This window comes from Erpetoichthys calabaricus, chromosome 4 (assembly GCF_900747795.2).
Source record: "Erpetoichthys calabaricus chromosome 4, fErpCal1.3, whole genome shotgun sequence".
In the NCBI taxonomy this organism is placed as follows: domain Eukaryota; kingdom Metazoa; phylum Chordata; class Cladistia; order Polypteriformes; family Polypteridae; genus Erpetoichthys; species Erpetoichthys calabaricus.
Genome location: NC_041397.2, coordinates 45,004,268 through 45,024,870, shown reverse-complemented (window position 1 = coordinate 45,024,870; position 20,603 = coordinate 45,004,268). Strand labels below are relative to the sequence as shown.

Below are 20,603 nucleotides of genomic sequence, written 5' to 3'. Positions count from 1 at the left end.
GGCATCTGTAGCTGAGTTGAAAAACACCATCCCATACTATTAGTTAACGATTAACACATTTCTATATGTATTGTAAGCATACAATACAACTGATAATATGTTGCGCTTATTTATCTGGTGCACCAACATTTTTGCGCGTTTAATGGCTGAAATCCAACGTGGTTTGTGCCCTTCAGAATGAAAACAGTTTGCATTTACCTTTTTAATAAAAGGCGAGCTTTTAAGTCTGAGAAATCACCCCGTAAATGCACACGTTTAATTGCACATGTGTTAATATGTATGCTTACACACTGTTTCTTCTTCATTGAGGTTTTCTCTAGCATGTAGATCGGGGTAATCACATTCACGGCATTCATAGTCTGAAATCACAATCTGATTGTATGGGTGGTTACCTACCAGGTAACGCTTATGGTTGGCCAGCAAGTCAGCTAACATCAGCCACGGTGCCTTCAGTTGTGAGAAGCAGATCATAGAATGGTTGAAAATAGTTTACTGTCAAATAATGCAAAGAGTACGCAACACGTGTTTCGCCCTAATTCTTGGCTCATCAGGCGTACACACTCACTGCACTCGCTTACGGGAATCGAACCTCGGACGTCAGCACTAGAGGGGCTTCGCAGCGGTGAAGTATTGCTTTTAAATTTTAATTGGCTCATCAGGCGTACACACTCACTGCACTCCCTTACGGGAATCGAACCTTGGACGTCAGCGCTAGAGGGGCTTCGCAGCTGTGAAGTATTGCTTTTAAATTTTAATTAAGAAGAAAAGAAAACCTTTTTAAATTGAGGGAAAATATACCAATAACAATTTGTTAAGGATCTGTTTTTTGTGAAGCTGCCTTTACACAGCCTGTCCGCTGTTTTATAAACGAACGCCATATATGGCCGTCCTTTCTCCTTCACAGTCAGTTCACGTGATTACGTGGGAGGCGTGATGACGCGATACGCAACCCCGCCTCCCACGGCCAGCGAGCTGCAGTCCATTACTGTATATGGACAAAAAAGAGGTTCCAGTTATGACCGTTACGCTTTGAATTTCGAAATGAAACCTGCCTAACTTTTGTAAGTAAGCTGTAAGGAATGAGCCTGCCAAATTTCAGCCTTCCACCTACACGGGAAGTTGGAGAATTAGTGATGAATGAGTGAGTGAGTGAGTGAGGGCTTTGCCTTTTATTAGTATAGATGTAATATGTGGCAATGATTTTCTTTATCATACCTAACATTGTGAAATATGTTGTGGTAACCAGGGGACCCTATAACTGATTTTTGTTGGCTGAGCACTGAAGTCTTACTCTGGTACTATAGAAAATACAATGTCAACTATAGGGAATGGTATTACTTAAGGTTAGGGGGTTCCCCCCTGCTCGCTTTGCTCACCAGTCACTTCGCGTCTCTGCCACTCTCTTTGTGAAGAGGGGGGGCTGAATGCATCCCAAGGAGATGCGGTCGCTCCTCCAAAACCCCCACTTAAACAGTGATACAATGGGAAACAAATACAGTTTTTTTTTAACCTCCTCTGTGTTCGATCAGCTGCTGGCTTGCTGCTGCTGCCGTGCTGCGTGATCTGCATCTCGCACAGCGCTTTGAACATTTAAAACCCTGTACAGCAGCTGTCCTACACTGTGTTTTATTTCCGGCTGGGGCGTGGTTAAATCTTTTGGCACAATGTCCTGTCTTGCGAGACATGAGTTCTTGATATTTTTTAGTTTATAATTTAAAAACGGAATAAGAATCTGAAAATCTACCAACATCACATTAAAGTTCGATAAATTCTGAAAAGAATGATACCAAACATATATATGTAGGTTTTAAAATGAGCCCAATTTAAAGCGTGACAAAAAACGTGACATAAAAACATCACAGTTGCACTTTTACGCTTAGGATTTTATATAGAGAGAGTAGATTACTATTATTATTATTATTATTATTATTATTATTATTATTATTAATCACATCATACAATGATACAAACTCTGCAAAGAAAAGCCACATTACCTTGTACTTCTTACCATCAAGCAGAGCATCCACTTTTTGTGACAAATGCACTATTAGACAATGTGTGTGAAAGACTGCAGCATCTTCACTGGAAATCCTTTCCTCCGGCTGAACGACAACTAACTGAGCGTGGAAGTTTTCCTCCCATCAATCTTTGTGTTTTTTGCTAGCCATTGTCCTCAGACAGAATGTTGTCAAATTAATTTTGCCATTCAAATGAACAGGAGTGCTCTCTTCACTGCCCTAACCTAAACCTTTCTGCTGATTGGGTAATGAAAAGTGAATCAAGTTGAATTATGAGGTATAGAAGCAGTCCTCTAATTGTGCCATTAGGAGAGGCTCATTGGCACTGAAAGATAGTCTAGTACAGATTTGGTCTATTAGTAACTTATAAATTTAGATTTTGTTTTGAAAAACAACCTTATTTCTGACAAACAGAAATTTACACAAAAATTCAAACAATCAAAATATATTTCTTTTATAAAAAATAAGTATTATCTTTCAAATAATTTTATGATTCTGATGTTGTGCTGGTAAAAAGTGAGGGTGTGTCACTGATTATTACACCCAAGATTTACAGCAGATAGACCAAGTGTCTGTAACTCTAAATGATCACGTCTTACTGATCCATACATGATAAGTGAGTATAGAAATGCAAGCAGCTTGCTTCTCAGACTTTTTGTTTTCTTTTAGTTGTCTTTTAAAAATATAAATAAATAAAGCAAGGTTACTTTCATATTAAGAAGGAAAATCTAGTTTGATGATGAGAGGTTTTGGGGTGCTATGGTTGTTTTCAACTCATTTTTGGATTTGTACCTTTTGTACTTTGGACTTTTGAATGTATTGTGAGCCAATCACATAATCTCTACATGATAAAGGTTTGAAAAATGGTACATGCCATTGGTGTGCTCCTTGTTCACTGCTGCTGCCATTCTGTTTACTCTTGCTGCAAGTCACTTTTCTATTGTAATACAGATGTTCTGCTAAAGTAGAAAAGTTGTAACTGAATGTAAACAGGGAGTACAAGATGAAATCAGAGTCAAAGTTCATAACCAAAAAATTTCACCAAATGACAAAGCTAAAACACTAAACCAAATTCATATTGGATAAAGCAGAGCATAGAATTTTTAAACAGGAAAGTTTACAAACAAATGCACAGATCCACAGTCTCGGCTTATCAGGAAGCACATGGCACCAACCTTTACAGTATATCGTCACAACTGAGACATCATGTGCAACAGTTCCTGTCAATTTCCCAGGGAATGCAATGGCAACCATCCTACAAAATGCTCATGAGAAACAGAATGGCTTCGGGTAATGACACAAAATATTTCTAACTATAGGAAAACAAACAAAAAAAAATATAATTTGATACCAAAATGGTTGCCTTATACGCTACTCAGGCCTCAAGAAATTAGTCTCCAATTGTGGGTAAGTAATTATGAATGCAAAACCATTCATAACAGATATAAAACATTGTGTAGGAGGTTCATCCTAGTATTGGGTTAACAAACAAAACTGGTTAATTTTATAATCTTTTTTGGCTCTTTGACTTTTTGGCGAGCATTTTGTTTCTTTTTAATGTGATTTTTGCCTTAGTCAAAATGTAATATGACGAAATAGTAATTTGAATGTTTTATGAAAAATGGTATACTCTAAGTAATTTGTTTAATAAGCCTCATTTGTATATCCAGTTTTTCACCATTAAACTAAAAAAAATACTGCTGACTGTTATACACAGCCAGATTTACCCCACAATACTAGTCTTTTTAAAATGCTAATTACGCACGCAATTGGAAGAAAACAAACACCAGAATTCCCTTGATTGTAATAGCTAAAAGTAGATCTAAGTGTTTCAGGAAAGATATAAAAAGCTCAATGACTCTTGTTCCATCATTTGGATATACTGTAGGAAAGTCAACTAATGGATAATTTAGATTTATTACAAAGAAAGGTAAATGATTATACTTCTCAGAGTTATTCTGTTCCTCTGTAACAAATACTGAATGTTTCATATATCTGAAAGTTTTGTAAGAATACAAAAACTTGACTTGATCTTGTATTGTTTTCTTTTCTGTCTAAAGTGACCTGTGATGTTTAATATTTTCAGTGACACTATATAAAACAGATTGAAAGAAGTGGAAAAATAGTAAAAAATATCTGACTTGTGCAAAATAATAGTGTATTGAGACATTGACATTGTTCCTGTATATTTATATATATATATATATATATATATATATATATATATATATATATATATATATATATATATAATATACTGTATATATCCTGAGTTCAAAACTGCGATTTTATTTAAAAGGAATCGGCATTGCCACCTAATGTTGGTTAGTAATTTCATTTCAAAACTGGTATGATCTATAAAACCTTGTATAAAACATTGTATTTGTAACAACACTATAGCTTTATTTCTTTTCCTTTTTAAACAGGCAATTGACTTACATATTGCTGACTGTTCAAACGTTTTGATAATTTTACATAGAGAGTACCGATTAGAAGTAAGATCCAGTTTTAAAACATTTTAATAAAAAAGAGTTTCATAGGTTAGGAAAAAAGGAAACTTGCATAAAGGAGACACTGAACTTGTAACTTCAGTTTTAAAATGTATGCTGATTTTCAAACTTGGTAGCTACATATACAGACCAGAGCATCACAAAGAAAATAATACATTTCTTTAATTTTTCTTTTTTAATTTGTAGACAGATATACAACATATTACTATTTAATGGTTTTTACCACCTGTTATAACAATGGAAAATGTATCTTATGAAATATTTATTCTTACAGCATTCCAGGACTTTGGTAGCAAAAAGGAGGCATATTTCTGCCTTTCCCTTATAGGCTATATGTTGATAATAATTTTTAATTCATCTTTAGTTATTTTAATATACAATGAAAAAAAACTCCATGAGCCCATGTACATTTTTCTTTGTAATCTGTTGTTTTGTGAATTAGTTGGATCCACGTCCTTCTACATTAAATTTATGTTTGACCTTCAAACAGATGTTCATGTTATTTCTCGTTCGCTTTGCTTTACTCAGATGTTTTTTATTTATATATATTCATCAACAGAAATATCTATTTTAACGGTCATGGCTCATGATAGATATATAGCAATAAATGCACCTTTACATTACATTACAATTTTCTCAACAACAAAAGTTCAAAAATTAATTTTTGTATCCTGGATTTATCCTATTTTTATGATGTCTATTGGTATGATGTTATCTGCACGTTTGCCTCTGTGCGGCAATGAAATTAATAGAGTGTACTGCAACAACTGGGAAATTGTTAAACTGTCCTGTACAGACACAAGTAGTAACAATATTTATGGATTTTTCGTGATTTGCACGTTTTTAATACCTTTCATTTTCATTGTTTATTCATACTTGAAAATTCTGTCAGTGTGCTTGAAAAGTTCTAGATCGCAAAAACATAAAGCTTTTCAAACATGTCTCCCCCATTTAGTAACACTCATCTTTTTTTTATGCTCTTTACTCTTTGAATTAATTGGGAGCAGATTTTATGTAAAGAGAATAACAAACGCAGTCACTGCATTCGCTTCATTAGAATTTCTTACAGTTCCTCCTCTTTTAAATCCATTAATATATGGCATGATTTTGCCTGAAATACGCAAAAGGGTTGCTTACTTATTTTTAAAAAGAAAAAAACAGTCATCCTGATTTCTTATTTTTTAACTTTATATATAGGTAGTTGAATATCTAATACAGAAATGTGTCTAATGCACAGCTATCCATTCATGCATTTTTTCTATCTCACTATTGGCAGGATCTCAGGGCAGCTGGAACCTATCCCAGCAATCATGGGCACGAGGCAGGATATTATCACACTAAATTTCACTTTTGCTCAAGGTCCATATTAACATTTTACTTTTCAGTGTTGCTTTTAAATATTTAGCTAACACTTTTAATCCAGTGAGGCTTGTGAGAACAGGATAGGAATGGGATATATTACAATAATACAGTATATATATATACACAATATGTACATTTTATAACCAGCAGACATCAGGCAGATTACAGTACCTCTTCAGCATCACACTGACAGTGAAAGGTGGGAACTGATCCATCAGGCTTGGAGTTTACAGTCCAGTGGCTTAGCCACTACATCACACAATCTGCTGCCATACTTTTTAATAGATGTAACTGACAATAATAATAACATTTTAAGACAATTTGAATTTAAGTTTCACAAAATTAAGGAGTAAGTTATTGAATCAATGCTGTTTGCAGGCTAGATCAAACAGTCCCAGGCGCCTGGCTTTCTGCATTCAGTAGTCAAGGACACTGGGACCTCTCAGAGTGTGCTATGAACTAATGCTTTGTAGGACTATCCCTGACCCAAGAAATGCCTGAAAGTGAATGCCAGAATAGAATTAAAAGAGCAGATTATGAACACTGATTATACAGTACAGTATGAACCCTAGTAGCTGTCATATGTGTACATGTGCCTTAGGGTGACCTTACGGTGAGTGAGAGGCTGAGTTTGGGTGAGAGGGATCAGAATTGAAGCTTCCCCACAGAAAGAAGAGTACACTTTGCAACAGTAGAGATAGACTCATCAACAATGTGTTTATTGGTGTATTTATTGTTTTCACTTTGAAGTAAAAGTCATTTTAATACAAGTCAAGTGATTTCTACTTTTCCCATTACATCCCAAACATATATTGAACATGTTAGGTTAATGAACAATTTTAAATTGCCTCTGTGTGCATGTGTAAGTGGGTATGTACATGAGACAGACTGGTGCTCCTTCCATGGTGGATCCCTTATCTGGCACCTCATGCTGCATCCTTTGACCTCAGTCAACATCATGTAAGAGTCAGCTGAATAAAGTTATTAGAAAATGGATGGATGGATGGAATTATGGCTCTGTTTTATCTGTTTAAGCTTCTAGAAGTAAATGCTCCTACACCGGTTCATTGATAAAAAATACTTTAAAAGGAACTACAGTTAAGAAATACAAAAGTAAATATATGGATGAATTTTGTTTCTATGTCATCTTTGTATTGAAAAATAAAAATCGACTTGTGCTTGATACTGAAGAAAAGCTTTGTCACCAAGTACAGTATTTAAAATTATTGTCTACGATATTTCTTGACATTTAATTGCCAGACGTATTTGCCTACTTTCATTCTATGTATGAAAATAATTTTTGATTCCTTTTAATTGTTTAGTATATAAAGCATATTAAACAGGGTTGTTTAAAATAAAATTATATTTGTTGATTTCATTTTCTGTATGGTATTTATTATAATCAATAACAAAAAACAAAAGCTGTAACAAGTGAATAAAAATATTGATAAATATATATTTCTTCATGAATATGCCATTAAGTTCAAACTTCTTTGCAGCTGCTACCAGTGGTGCCTGTTTACACATTATCGTCACATTTCCAATGACAGTTAAGCATTGAAGAGCCTGAGGATTTCAAGATTAAAGTTTGAGTTTATTGTCACGTGTGCAAATTCTTACTTGCACGTCTCCTCACAATAGTGACAATGATATAATATGAGCAAAAAGACAAGTACCTGTACACTCATATTAAAAGCCTGTGCTGTGCTTTATGATCTTGAGCCAAGCTGGTGCCATATCAGGATGTTAAGCAAACAGTGAGGATGGATTGGATTGCACACCTATATAAGTTTACTGGGGAATTTTTTTAATAACAGCTGAAATTCACTGGGCCCACTTTAGTTCATCAAAGATGGTCACCCTCTTAACAGCATCCTATCATATGCAGGTGAAGGTCAAATACACTGAAATTATTTGCATATTGTTTACAAATTTAAAGCACTTGATTGTAATCAATCTATAATAATATAATGTTGCAAAGAATGGCCAAACTACCATGGCTGCTTTAGCGTTTTAGATGACTCAGCAAATGTAAGAATTAGAAGAGATCGCGTATTTAGAGATTATACTGATTTCTTGTCCCATGATGATGACTTGCTTATAAGTCGGCTATCCTCTTGGAGCTGTGTGCTGAACAGAGGCAGGCTGTACAAAGACTGACTTTAAGGAATTGTGCTCTACCTGTTCCTTTGGAAGTTCTGTTTGCCCTCTGCTTTTTAGTTACAGGAGATTTTCAATGTGAACTGGTTGATTGATCGGGTATTTCTCATTTATCACTGAGACATGCCATGCCAGCTGTATAAGATGGTATTACACACTTGTCACCCAGACATATATGATTTCCTTACACTTTGGTTGAACAGGCAAACATCAAAGTGCAATTCTCAGCAACATCCACTTTTCCAAATGTAATCAGAGCAATCGACTGCATGCACACTGTTATAAAGATACCATCAGAAAATGAATTTGCTTATGTAAATAGAAGCATTTCCACTCTATTAATGTGAAAATTATCTGTGATGCAAAAATGTGTTTCATTAATTTTGTGGCAAGATATATTAATGTCTTGCCAATAATTACAGCAGCTCAAACAGTGTGAGCCCCGGAATTCTGCTACCTCCTTCAGTGGTGTTGACACACAGACAGTGGACTGAGACTCGCCTTTTCATATCTGACGTCTTTTTAATTTAGGGCGCTGTGTGACTTGCTGAACTTGAACTTTTGAGTCCTTCTGCCACACTGTGCTACTACATCAATGTCCTTTTGTTACTTATACAACTGCTTAAGCCACCAAATAGTACATTTTTCATTGCTTCCATTTCACTGAGCAGGATCTCAATTTCTCATTCGCTGAGTTCTTCTTTTTTTACATGTGCTTTTGTCATTGTCTTTCAACAAAACACTGAATGGAAGGGGCTATTTATATTGATTTGCATATTCAAACAGACAAAATTCTGAAAGGAGTTGGAGAGGGACTGTAGGCTCGTGCACGTATGTTCAAATTCATGTTGATTGGTATTTATAAAGGGAAAGTGCGTAGAACTTTGTTTATGCACAGTTTTATGCATCTGAATATTTTTGCACATATGCAGATTTCCAGTTTTGTCTGTGTACCATGTTTAAGAAAGAATTCTACGCAAGGCATTATACACAAGGCCCCAGGTGTGCAGGCGCCATCAAGAAACACAAGCAATGCCCCTTTCTGAACGTACAGCTGACATTATTTTCATACTTCTACTACTGATGGATTTGGGCCAGGATCTCCTTCAGTGTCTGGAGCGCAAGCTCAATCAATTTCTTAAATATTTTTATTTTATTAATTTTCATTGTAATCATTCCATACAAACAGATCAATTTATAACCCAACAAATGTGAAGACTAATCAATTTCTTAAATAGCTACTCTGCCTATGTCGCCTAAAGTATTTGTCAGAGGGGAACATTTTGTTTTGTGCACTGGGTGGCTCCATTAGGCACCCATTGTTGGGACTGGGCGGTGAGAAGTTAAAAGGCTGCAGGATGTATTTATTTGCTGTACTGCAAAGGAGTCACCACTTTGAAGTTTATGGCTGGTTGAGATTTACAAACAATACCACGTGTGATAACAGAACTGCTGCTTCCTTGTAGGATGTCTGTATTTACCTGACTTGGAAATATTGGTTTCTAATCAGCATATCTGTACTTATTCATGATTGGTAACAATTCCTTTTTTTAACTTGTGTTTTCATTAATTGTTAAACCCAGGAAATGCAGATGTACCATTGTTTAATCTGATTGTCCAGAACTGATAATGGCAGGGACTGAATTAGATAAAAACTTCTGGCAGCAGAAGGCGAGGGGGAGAGTCCACAGGAAACGCTGCCAAGACACTCGGACAGGGCACAGGGGGCTCGCAGGCAGAAAAGGGTACCTGGCTGGCACGACGTGAGACACTAAGGACAGCAACATTTACTTCCAGGGAGGAAGAGACAGCTCTACAAGGAGACGCCAGTTGTGGGTCCAGCGAAAGAGGAAAGCCGCATGAGAGGACCAAGCGAAGCTGACAGACGAGGAATGAGGCGTGCCTAGGTCCCAGCCACAAAAGGAGCCCAGAGTGGAAGAAAAAGGAACAACGAAGAGACACTGACAGGGAGTCGACAATTTGACACAGCTTCTGCCGGGGAACAGAGTGCATCCATGGACAGTTGAACAATTAAGTGTTGGGGTAACACAGTGCCCAAACTGGACTCTGCACCACTAAAGGTTGTATCCTCCAATTCTTGTTTTTAATGGACTTTTAGAGGGTGGACTGTGTATTTTTCTTTTAAAAAAAGGGAAATTTATTCCTGATATGTTTAGTTTTTGTTATGTTCGTTCATCTTTTTAATGTACCTTATATTGTTTTGTGTAATAGAACCTACTGTTGCTTTTTTCTATAATTACTGTTGTGTCTTTCATTGTGTGTTTACTCACCGCCCAATTTAAAGAAACCTGTGTGCTATTATTGGTAAATTTCAGGAGTTCCCAGTCTCTTAATAAAACTGGGTGGCGTAGTCGGATATTTTAATGGTGTCTAAGTTAGATTACCTATAAGTGTGACCATATTGACTGGCTTGGTCTCCAGTACAATCATGCTATCCCCTGGCACCCCTCCCAGAGCTACATTCTCAGCCCATTTCTGTTCACTCTGCTGACTTATGACTACATGGCTGCATACAGTTCTAACACCATCATAAAGTTCTTAAATCCATCCTCCTGCCTATTTCAAAAAAGCATTTGTTCTTTGACAAAAACTGTGTTTGCTTTCCATTGTCCATCCTCCATCCTTCCTCTTCTCTATGTCTTGCTACCTCCTCCATCCTTCCTCCTGTCTCAGACATCAGACACAAAAATGAGAAAAACACAGGCTGGTCTGTTCTGAGGGTGGCATGGTATTCATCAGTCCTTTTTACATAGCTAATCGTGACATATTCTTCCCCTTTAAACTTTTTTTGAAACTTTTCCTCTCTGTAGGTGCATTACACATTATGCTGCTCTGCTTATACAATGCTATTTGTAATGTTGATTTTTATAATCTGCATAAATGACTTAAAGTGTAAAATGATGATATTTACTCCATTGACTTTAATGCACTGTTTCCCCTTTCCTATCATTTAAAATTGGACTATTACTGTATATAGTGTATTTTAAAAAGGTGAAGCATTTTTTTATTATTTCACATATTTCAATAAGGAAAGTGCACCCCATATATTTTTAAAATACAGCAAAGGCAATATTTAATGTAAGCAGGAATGTTTAATGTAGCGTCTTTTACATTATACATGATTATAAATCGTACCCTTCATAATGTGCTGCAATAAATTAGATTTGTAGAAGACAATGTTGAATGAATACAATTCAATTGATCCATTCATTTTCTAACCTAATTATCAAATTCATGGTTGGGAAACAGTGGCAAAGTAAACTGCAAATAAAATAAATTTTTCTAATGAATATTTTTCATATAGCATGATAGATTGAGAAGTCTGTTGACAGTGCAAAAAATAATTATATTGTGATTTTAGATCTGATTCTGTGTTTGAGAAAATTTATTAGGTAGTGATATCACGCTTTAACAATTCAGTTTCTTCCACAGAAATATAATTTAATCCCACATGCTCTATTATATATTTAACTTATAGAATAATATCACAAAATAAGCAGTCACATATCTATCAATAGTGAGGAGAAAACATATGTCTTAATATGATTATTCCTCACCTTACTGATAATTTAGTCAACAATAAGTAATATCCAATAACTATGTGAGCACTGTTTGGGTCTGAAGCTGGCAGGTGATTAATAGGGAGAATGGTGTTTTTTGTTTGATAGGGCATGAAGCTGTATGATTAACTTGATGTGACTGCAGAGCTTCAGAAGAGATGGACCAGAAAGGGCATTTGAAATGTGATGCATGATCTGCTGATGAAGTGGACTGCAGTGGTTGAGCAACAATGAGCTTTTTCAAAGGTGAAGACAGTTTAGACAACACCTGATATCTTTTAGCAATCCAGAGCAGTTGTTCCTCAATGAAAGAGGATGGGTTGTTTTTCCATTTTTGACCCCCTCAAACAACCAAAAATATTACATGATACCCAAGCAGTGATCCCAAGTATTAGAGTAGGCATATTCTTCAAATAGGGCGGCACGGTGGCGCAGTGGGTAGCGCTGCTGCCTCGCAGTTAGGAAACCCGGGTTCACTTCCCGGGAGTTTGCATGTTCTCCCCGTGTCTGCATGTGTTTCCTCCGGGTTCTCCGGTTTCCTCCCACTGTCCAAAGACATGCAAGTTAGGTGCATTGGTGATTCTAAATTGTCCCTAGTGTGTGTGCGCGCCCTGCGGTGGGCTGGCACCCTGCCCGGGGTTTGTTCCCTGCCTTGCGCCCTGTGTTGGCTGGGATTGGCTCCAGCAGACCCCCGTGACCCTGTGGTTAGGATATAGCGGGTTGGATAATAGATGGATGGATGGATATTCTTCAAATATGTTTCAAATATGTATCCTGGTACATTTCAGTTGCTAGAGTTATTAAAACAGTCTTTTTGGTAGGAAAAAAATGTGCATGATTTTGTACATACTTGTGCGACCTGTAGTCAAGCAAAGTCTTCCCAGGGTTTGCCATTAGGGTTTCGTCAGCCAATTCCTACCCTGAGTCAACTTTGAGCAGGTATATCTATAGATTTACTAAATTCTAAGGAAGAAAAAGTGCAGTCCCTGTTATTGTCGATTGATATTCTCTCATTTAATACCATTCTTACATCTTACAGACAGACCTCAGTATGTGTGTCTCGGGAACTGCAGGTCTGACATTGTGGTCAGCAACACAGGAGTGCCGCAGGGGACTGTACTTTCTCCGGTCCTGTTCAGACTATATACATCGGACTTCCAATATAATTTCAGAGTCCTTCCACATGCAAAAGTTCGCTGATGACACTGCTATCGTGGGCTGCATCAGGAATGGGCAGGAGGAGGAGTATAGGAACCTAATCAAGGACTTTGTTAAATGGTGCAACTCAAACCACCTACACCTGAACACCAGCAAAATGAAGGAGCTGGTGGTGGATTTTAGGAGGCCCAGGCCCCTCATGGACCCCGTGATCATCAGAGGTGACTGTGTGCAGAGGGTGCAGACCTATAAATACCTGGGAGTGCAGCTGGATGATAAATTGGACTGGACTGCCAATACTGATGCTCTGTGCAAGAGAGGACAGAGCCGACTATACTTCCTTAGAAGGCTGGCGTCCTTCAACATCTGCAATAAAATGCTGCAGATGTTCTATAAGACTGTTATGGCAAGTGCCCTCTTCTACGTAGTGGTGTGCTGGGGAGGCAGCATAAAGAAGAAGGACGCCTCACGCCTGGACAAACTGGTGAGGAAGGCAAGCTCTATTGTAGGCATGGAGCTGGACAGTTTGACATCTGTGGCAGAGCGACGGATGCTCAGCAGGCTGCTGTCAATCATGGAGAATCCACTGCATCCACTAAACAGTATCATCTCCAGACAGAGGAGCAGCTTCAGCGACAGACTGCTGTCACTGTCCTGCTCCACTGAGAGACTGAGGAGATCGTTCCTCCCCCACACTATGCGACTCTTCAATTCCACCTGGGGGGGGAGTAAACGTTAACATTATACAAAGTTATTGTCTGTTTTACCTGCATTTTTATCACTCTTTAATTTAATATTGTTTTTTATCAGTATGCTGCTGCTGAAGTATGTGAATTTCCCCTTGGGATTAATAAAGTATCTATCATTGCAGAAATTTTTTATGGCTAGATAGCTTGCTGACATTTTTATCAAAGAGGTTGTTTGTTTGCATGGGTTTCCTTCTTTTGTCATATGGGATCATGCTCCCCTGTTTGAGTCTCTTTTGGCAATTTTTTTGCTCATAAATGTGTTGCACAGTTAACATCATTGGGTTATCATCCTGAACCCAATGGGTAAACAGAGAAAGTCAATCAAGACCTTAATAAATTCCTTTGATGTACAACTGATTCATGTCAGTCTAACTTGGTGAATGTACTGTCTACGGTAGAATTTGCCTGCAATGTACTTTATCACTCAGCTATTGGTATGTCTCCATTTGATTGTTTATACTGTATGGGCATAAACCTAATTTACCTGTTTTTCAGTATCTTGCTTCTTTTGTTCCTACTGTTTTGGAATATCTTCAATGAATTAAAGCAGTCTGGTATTAGTTTGGGAGAATTTGAAGAAGGTGGGAGCCTCTGCAAACTGTTTCTGGCCTGTAAATGCAGGGTGAACCAAGAGTTTAGGGTCAGGCAGAAGGTGTGGTTCACGTCCTGGGACACCCGTCTAAGGGTTCCGTCCTGTAAATTCGTATGCAATTGAATTGATCCTTATATCATTCACAAAAGAGTGGGTCCAGTCTCTTACCAGTTGGCCCATCCTTCTAACTTTAGAATTCATACGAAATGTCACATTTCCCACGTAAAACCTGTATAAAGTTGTAGCGTCCTTATTATAAGCCTCCCTCTGTTTAAATAGAGAGGAGTGAGAAATATGAGATCCAGAAAGTTTTAGACTCACAGCGTTGTGGTGTTTGTATTGTGTATTTGGTTCATTAGTGACTAGATCCCTGAGAACCGTTCTTGGGCTTGTGTAGATCGTGTTTATGCACCCGAGTTGCTACTGTATATACTCATATATAAGTCGGGACTTGAAACCCAAAAAATTGATCATAAAATAAAACCCCAACTTATACGCCCATTCAAAAATGCGACACTTACATTTTTTTTACATCTTCTTGCCTCCTCCAATCTTGCATCAGTTTCTCAGATGCATCGAATTTTGTTGCAGCAGCACAGTTACCAATTTCTTTTGCTACTTCAACAATGCTTAATTTAAAATCAGCTTCATATTTTCTTCTGATCAAACGCTCCATCGTAGATAACAGATGCTCTTACGATAAAGGTGTAAGAGGGTGTGAGATACAAAAAACACAAATCAGTGCAAATGTTGCTTCGAATTAGTTTGGGTATTACTGTGTGTTCACATAGGCACAATAGAGAAAGAGAGAGGTTAGGAGCACGTGCTGATACAGTGCATTGCCGCACCCAAATAGAAAAAAAGTCAGTGTGCTCTGTGGTTACTCTCTCAGGTGGGTGTTAGCATATCATAATCCCTTATACCAATAGCATGAGTTTTCCGCATTCAACTTATACGACCGACACTATAAAATACCAGAAATTATACTGTAAAATCAAGTCCCGACTTATCCGGGTGAGAACGTATCCGTGAATATATGCAGTAAATAAATTTCATAGAAGGAATCCTGTCAAGCCCAACAGGCAGATCTGGAGGGTTCTACTGTATCCCATAATCTGGTTTAAAAATATTTTTTTGCTGTTTCTTCACCTCAATAAAACATTTGAATATAGTATTTTGGGTTTCTCAGGCCAAATAATCTAGTGGTTGCATTGATCTTTTTCTTTGTTGTGTTTTTATTCATATTCTCCTGCAGCACCATGCTGTTTTCCAACAGGAAGTTGTCATGTTGGAGATTGATTGCTAAAATGCAAGGCAGCATTGCAGGAGGATGGTGATGACATCATTAATATGATGTTTTAGAAAGTTGATGCCATGCTTACCTAATTCATCAAACACTGAATTTGTGATAAAAAAATATTATGTATTGTTATTTTTGGATTTTTTGGTTGCAACATTTTTTTCTGCCCTCCGGTGTCTCGGCTCTAGTTATGTTTACCCTTTTTGGGCTATTGATTTTCCACTCTGTTTTGTGACTTTGATTGTAGCTCCACATACCAAGCTTTGATACTTAACTCTTGTCTACCCGGTTACAATTCCTGTATAGTTAAAAGCAGAAGTTGGTTGGGTTGACTGAAGGACTGAACTTGGGAACCATTAGTGTACAGCCATATGTCTCCATGAGTACTTAGGCTCAAGCTACTTTGTTTAATCGTGGCACCACATTTTTCTGCAGGAACTGCAAGTTTTCCTGAATATGGCATTGTTTTGATGATGGTGGTTTTCTACTACTACTTCCCTACATCTGCTTGTCATTGGCTTTAGCAATCTGGAGTACTGCGTTTAGGGAAAACTATAACTATAACCATAGCAGTACTGAGTTCAAGGTGACAACAGCTGTGGACAGGACTCCAATCCAACAGAGAACTGGGCAGCCACATTTACACTCTAACTCACACAGGTACCAAATCTATTGTCTATAGCTGGCAAACTCCACACCAATAACATCCTGGTGCAGGATTCGAATTTGCCTCACTCTGTGAAGTAGAGAAGTCAACTATATAGGGGAAATTGCCACCTTCTATGTTGTGTTTATGGAGAAAATGCTCCAACAGTTTCAAAATGTGGCAAACAAATATATGTGCTTACCTGGTATGCTCTATTTGGCCACAAAATTGGTCCAATCTTTACTTTCTGTCCTCTGTTGTGATATCATGGAAAAAAAACATCAAAAAATGTGTGTCCTGGCTCCATAGTTCTAGAAGCCTCTAGTAACATCTTGGCGGCGCACATAGTTGCAACGGCTTGGTGCTGTCCCCTTCAGAGTCTTGTTTTGTGTGTGTGTGTATTGATTTTAGTTCGTTCTACATCCTGTTGGGCGAACATATACTACAACCAAGATGATCTTCTTAAGATTGGAGTCTGCTGTGAGGGGAGTGTTACGGCAGAATTCATTCACTCGCACACCGTTGCCGTGAATATAGCCAGGACACCCAGCTCCCTGGGTGAACTGAGGCTTCAGGTTGCATCAGACCGCATGATCAAGGACAGTTGTTTGTTTCTGTTCACGGAAACCTGGCTTCATTCATGCATACTAGACTCGGCTATTGAGTTAACATGCTATACATCATGGTGCCTCGACAGAACTAGAGACTCCAGTAAGAGCAGAGGAGGGGGTGTGTGTGTACATCAATAATAACTGGTGCACGGACGCAGTGATAGTGGATAGCCATTGCTCCCCTGACTTGAAGGACATGACTACTAAATGTAGACCTATCTATTTACCGCGGGAGTTCAATGGGGTAATGATCACTGTTGTTTACATACCACCAGCTGCTAATGCTAACTTGGCTCTGAGACATTTATGCAGCAGCATTAGCAGCCAACAGAGCCGTTACCCTGATGCAGTGTTCATTATCGCAGGGGACTATAATCACATGGATTTGAAAGCAGTGCTCCCCAAACTCCATCAGCACGTAAAGTGTGCTACTAGAGGAGCCAACACACTAGACAAGGTCTACTCAAACATCAAGTTGGGCTACAGAGTTAAACAGCTTCCACACCTGGCCCAATCTGACCACATGTCACAGCTGATGATTCCTGCATACACCCCTCTCTGCAAATCTGCTCTTACCACCACAAGATCCATCACAATCTGGCCTGATGACATCTTTCTGCAGCTGCAGTACTGCTTCAACAGCAATAACTGGGACATTTTTGAAAATCCAGAGCTGGAACTCTACACCGACAGTGTATTGTGTTACATCAAGACCTGCACTGACACTGTCACAGTGGAGAAACGTATCCGTGTTTATCCAAACCAGAAGCCCTGGATGACAAGAGAGATTCAGCGCCTGCTAAAGGAAAGGAACATTGCCTTTAGGTGCAGAGACAAGGCTCTCTACAGCATGAAATGGTCCAACCTGAAGACAGGCATCAGAAAGGCTAGGTGGGACTACAGAAGAAGGATTGAGGCGCACCTGGAGAATAATAACAGCAGGCAGGTTTGGCAGGGAGTCCAGCACTTCACCAACTACAGGACCAGTCATGGAGCTGCTGAAGGTGACGCCTTAATGGCAGAAGAGCTGAACCACTTCTTTGCTCACATTGAGGTGGAACTACCAGAGGCAGCTGTTACACACGCAGCAGCAGCTCACAACAACATCACCCCCTCCCTTAGGGTGGAGGAACCTGAGGTGAGACGCTTACTCCAGGCTGTCAGTCCTAGGAAGGCAGCAGGTCCCGACGGTGTCCCTGGACGTGCGTTGAGGGGCTGTGCTGAGCAGCTGGCTGGGGTCTTTACAAAGATCTTTAACCTGTTATTGTCCCAGACCTCAGTTCCTCCCTGTCTGAAATCCTCCATCTTACACCCTTTACCAAAAAAATCACCCATAACCTGCCTGAATGACTATCGGCCAGTAGTGCTCACCCCAGTGGTGACGAAGTGTTTTGAGAGACTGGTCCGGAGTCATGTCATGTCCTTTATCCCTTCCACCTTTGATGCACACCAATTTGTTTACAGGGCTAACAGGTCTACTGAGGACATTGTTGCTGCTGCTCTCCATGCTACCCTGTCCCATCTGGAGCACCAGGGGAGCTATGCACGTCTCCTCTTTATTAAGTTTAGCTCTGCTTTTAACACCATCCTCCCTCACAGATTGGTGTGCAAGCTGCTAGCCCTGGGACTCCCGTATTCCACCTATATATGTATTAAAGACTTCCTGTCAGACCGCACACAAAGGGTTTGGGTGGGCCCTCACATCTCCTCGGCCATCAGCATCAGCACCGGCTCTACTCAGGGTTGTGTGCTGAGCCCCCTGCTCTTCACGTTGTATAAACATGACTGCGCCCCCACCCACCACAGTAACACCATCGTCAAATTTGCAGATAACACCACTATGGCAGGGCTCATCTGTGGGGAGGATAAGTCTGCCTACAAGGACGAAGTGGAGTGGCTGACAGCATGGTGCACTGACAACAACTTGCTCATGAACACAATTAAGACCAAGGAGTTCATTGTGGACTTCAGGAAAAAGAAAATAGACATCAAGCCACTCTACATCAGAGGGGACTGTGTGGAGAGGGTGTCAGACTTCCACTTCCTGGGAGTCTACATCATGGAAGACCTGTCCTGGGGTGTGAACACAGCTGAGCTGGCAAAGAAGGCTCAGCAGAGACTTTATTTCCTGAGAGTCCTCATGAAAAATAACAACCCCCAAAAACTGCTGGTGTCCTTCTATCGCCTCTCTATTGAGAGTATCCTGTGCCACTGCCTCTGCATGTGGTTTTCCAGCTGCACAACAGTGCAGAGGAAAACACTTCAGCGGATCATAAAGACTGCCTAGCAGATAATCGGCTCTTTACCCTCTCTGGATGAACTGCACAGCTCTTGCTTCCTCAGGAAAGCAGAAAACATCTTAAAAGACTCCTCACACCCTGCTCATGACATGTTCCAACTGTTGCCATCAGGAAAAAGATATAGGAGCATCAAACCAAAGACTAATAGACTGACGGGTGCCTGACTAACTTCTCTCTCTCTCTCATTCTTTCCTAGGGCATGAAGCAGAAGCAGACAATGGCCGACAGTGAGATGAATCACGTTGTCATCGTCATAGAAGAACTCCAAGCTCTCGACAACCAGATCCAGAAACTCCTGGCCAGACGGAGGTACCTAAGGGATTTAAAGGATCGGCTGCTAGAAAAACCATTCCCGCCATTTGAAATCAACATAACACACCGGGTTTCAGTAACATCGACTCCACGTTGTGCCACTCACCTCCAAGGCCACGTGAGCGACGATGCCACCAATGAAGACCTCTGTTTGTTTCAGCTATGCAGGCGGAGGTTCAAGACTAGAACACCTCCATCGGTACAGATGAGCATCTCGACCCAGAACCAGTTCAACCCTCTCCACGCCCCCAGTTTGCCTTCAACCCCGGGTGATGTAATCGTGATGGGTGATTCAATTGTAAGAAATCTCAACAACACATGCCCTAATCAGAAATCTTTTGTTTCTTGTTTTCCCGGTACCCGTGTCCGAGATGTTATGAGACGTGTGCCGACAGTCTACGAGAAGCACAAGAACAGGGCAGTGGGATCTATTGTATTACACGCCGGGGTAAACGATGTGAGGCACCGACAGTCGGAGATTCTCAAGGCTGGCTTCGCAGCACTAATCAAAGCCACGAAGGACAGGACCCCGTCGGCAAGGATCTTCATCTCAGGTCCACTACCTCTCATTAGAAGATCAAACAAATACTACAGTCGTCTGCTGGGATTAAACAACTGGCTGAAAGGCTTCTGCGAGAATCAAAACATCGAGTTCATTGACAACTGGGACCTCTTCTGTGAGAGGCCGTGTTTCTTCAAGCGGGATGGTCTGCATCCAAATAGATTCGGCTCCTGGCTCCTCTCTGAAAACATCGCTAAGGTAATTCGTCTCTCTTGACTTTCTATTTTTACTTCTAACCCCTTCTGTAATGCTAATGCTTTGCTAGGACATGATAATTCTTTAACAAAGTCTTTCGCAACGGTGCACTGCATTACTACTCTAATAACTAATCTCAAAGCATGTAAAAAATCTAGGCAGTGCGGCAAAAACACTAATAATTTAATTACAATTACACCTTCAGATGAACAATGTATTAAATCTATAAAAACAGATTATAGATTAAATAAAAAATACGCACAGAGCAGTGCTAATAAAAATAACTTAATTTCTATTTCAAATACCCACTGAAACATTAAATATGGTACTATTAAATGTTAGAGCATTAACCAACAAGACATTTTTCATCAACGATCTTATTAGTGATAGAAAAATTGATTTTATTGCACTAAGTGAAACGTGGCTTAGCTCAGATGGTATGGCTGTTTTAATTGAATCTGTGCCTCTGAATTACGGTTCTACTCATGCGGATCGCCAGGGAAAGAAGGGTGGCAGGTTAGCAAACATTTACTCGTGCCGTTAAAGT

General features: G+C 39.3%; 1 protein-coding gene across 1 annotated transcript; it reads left to right on the top strand.

Annotated features, from left to right (window-relative positions):
* The first annotated feature begins 4,765 nt into the window (after positions 1 to 4,765).
* LOC114651083 (putative gustatory receptor clone PTE01) lies at positions 4,766 to 15,436 on the top strand. Its single transcript, XM_028801043.1, has 2 exons — positions 4,766 to 5,656; positions 15,386 to 15,436. Exons 1-2 carry the CDS (start codon positions 4,766 to 4,768, stop codon positions 15,434 to 15,436), a joined length of 942 nt encoding a protein of 313 aa, XP_028656876.1.
* Positions 15,437 to 20,603: the final 5,167 nt, after the last annotated feature.

Bases quoted from the DNA above. Each gene is read 5' to 3' on its own strand.
- LOC114651083 (XM_028801043.1), top strand. From the start codon at position 4,766: ATGGAAAATGTATCTTATGAAATATTTATTCTTACAGCATTCCAGGAC. The intron at 5,657-15,385 runs GTTGCTTACTTA...ATTCTCCTGCAG, and splicing joins TGCCTGAAATACGCAAAAGG to CACCATGCTGTTTTCCAACA.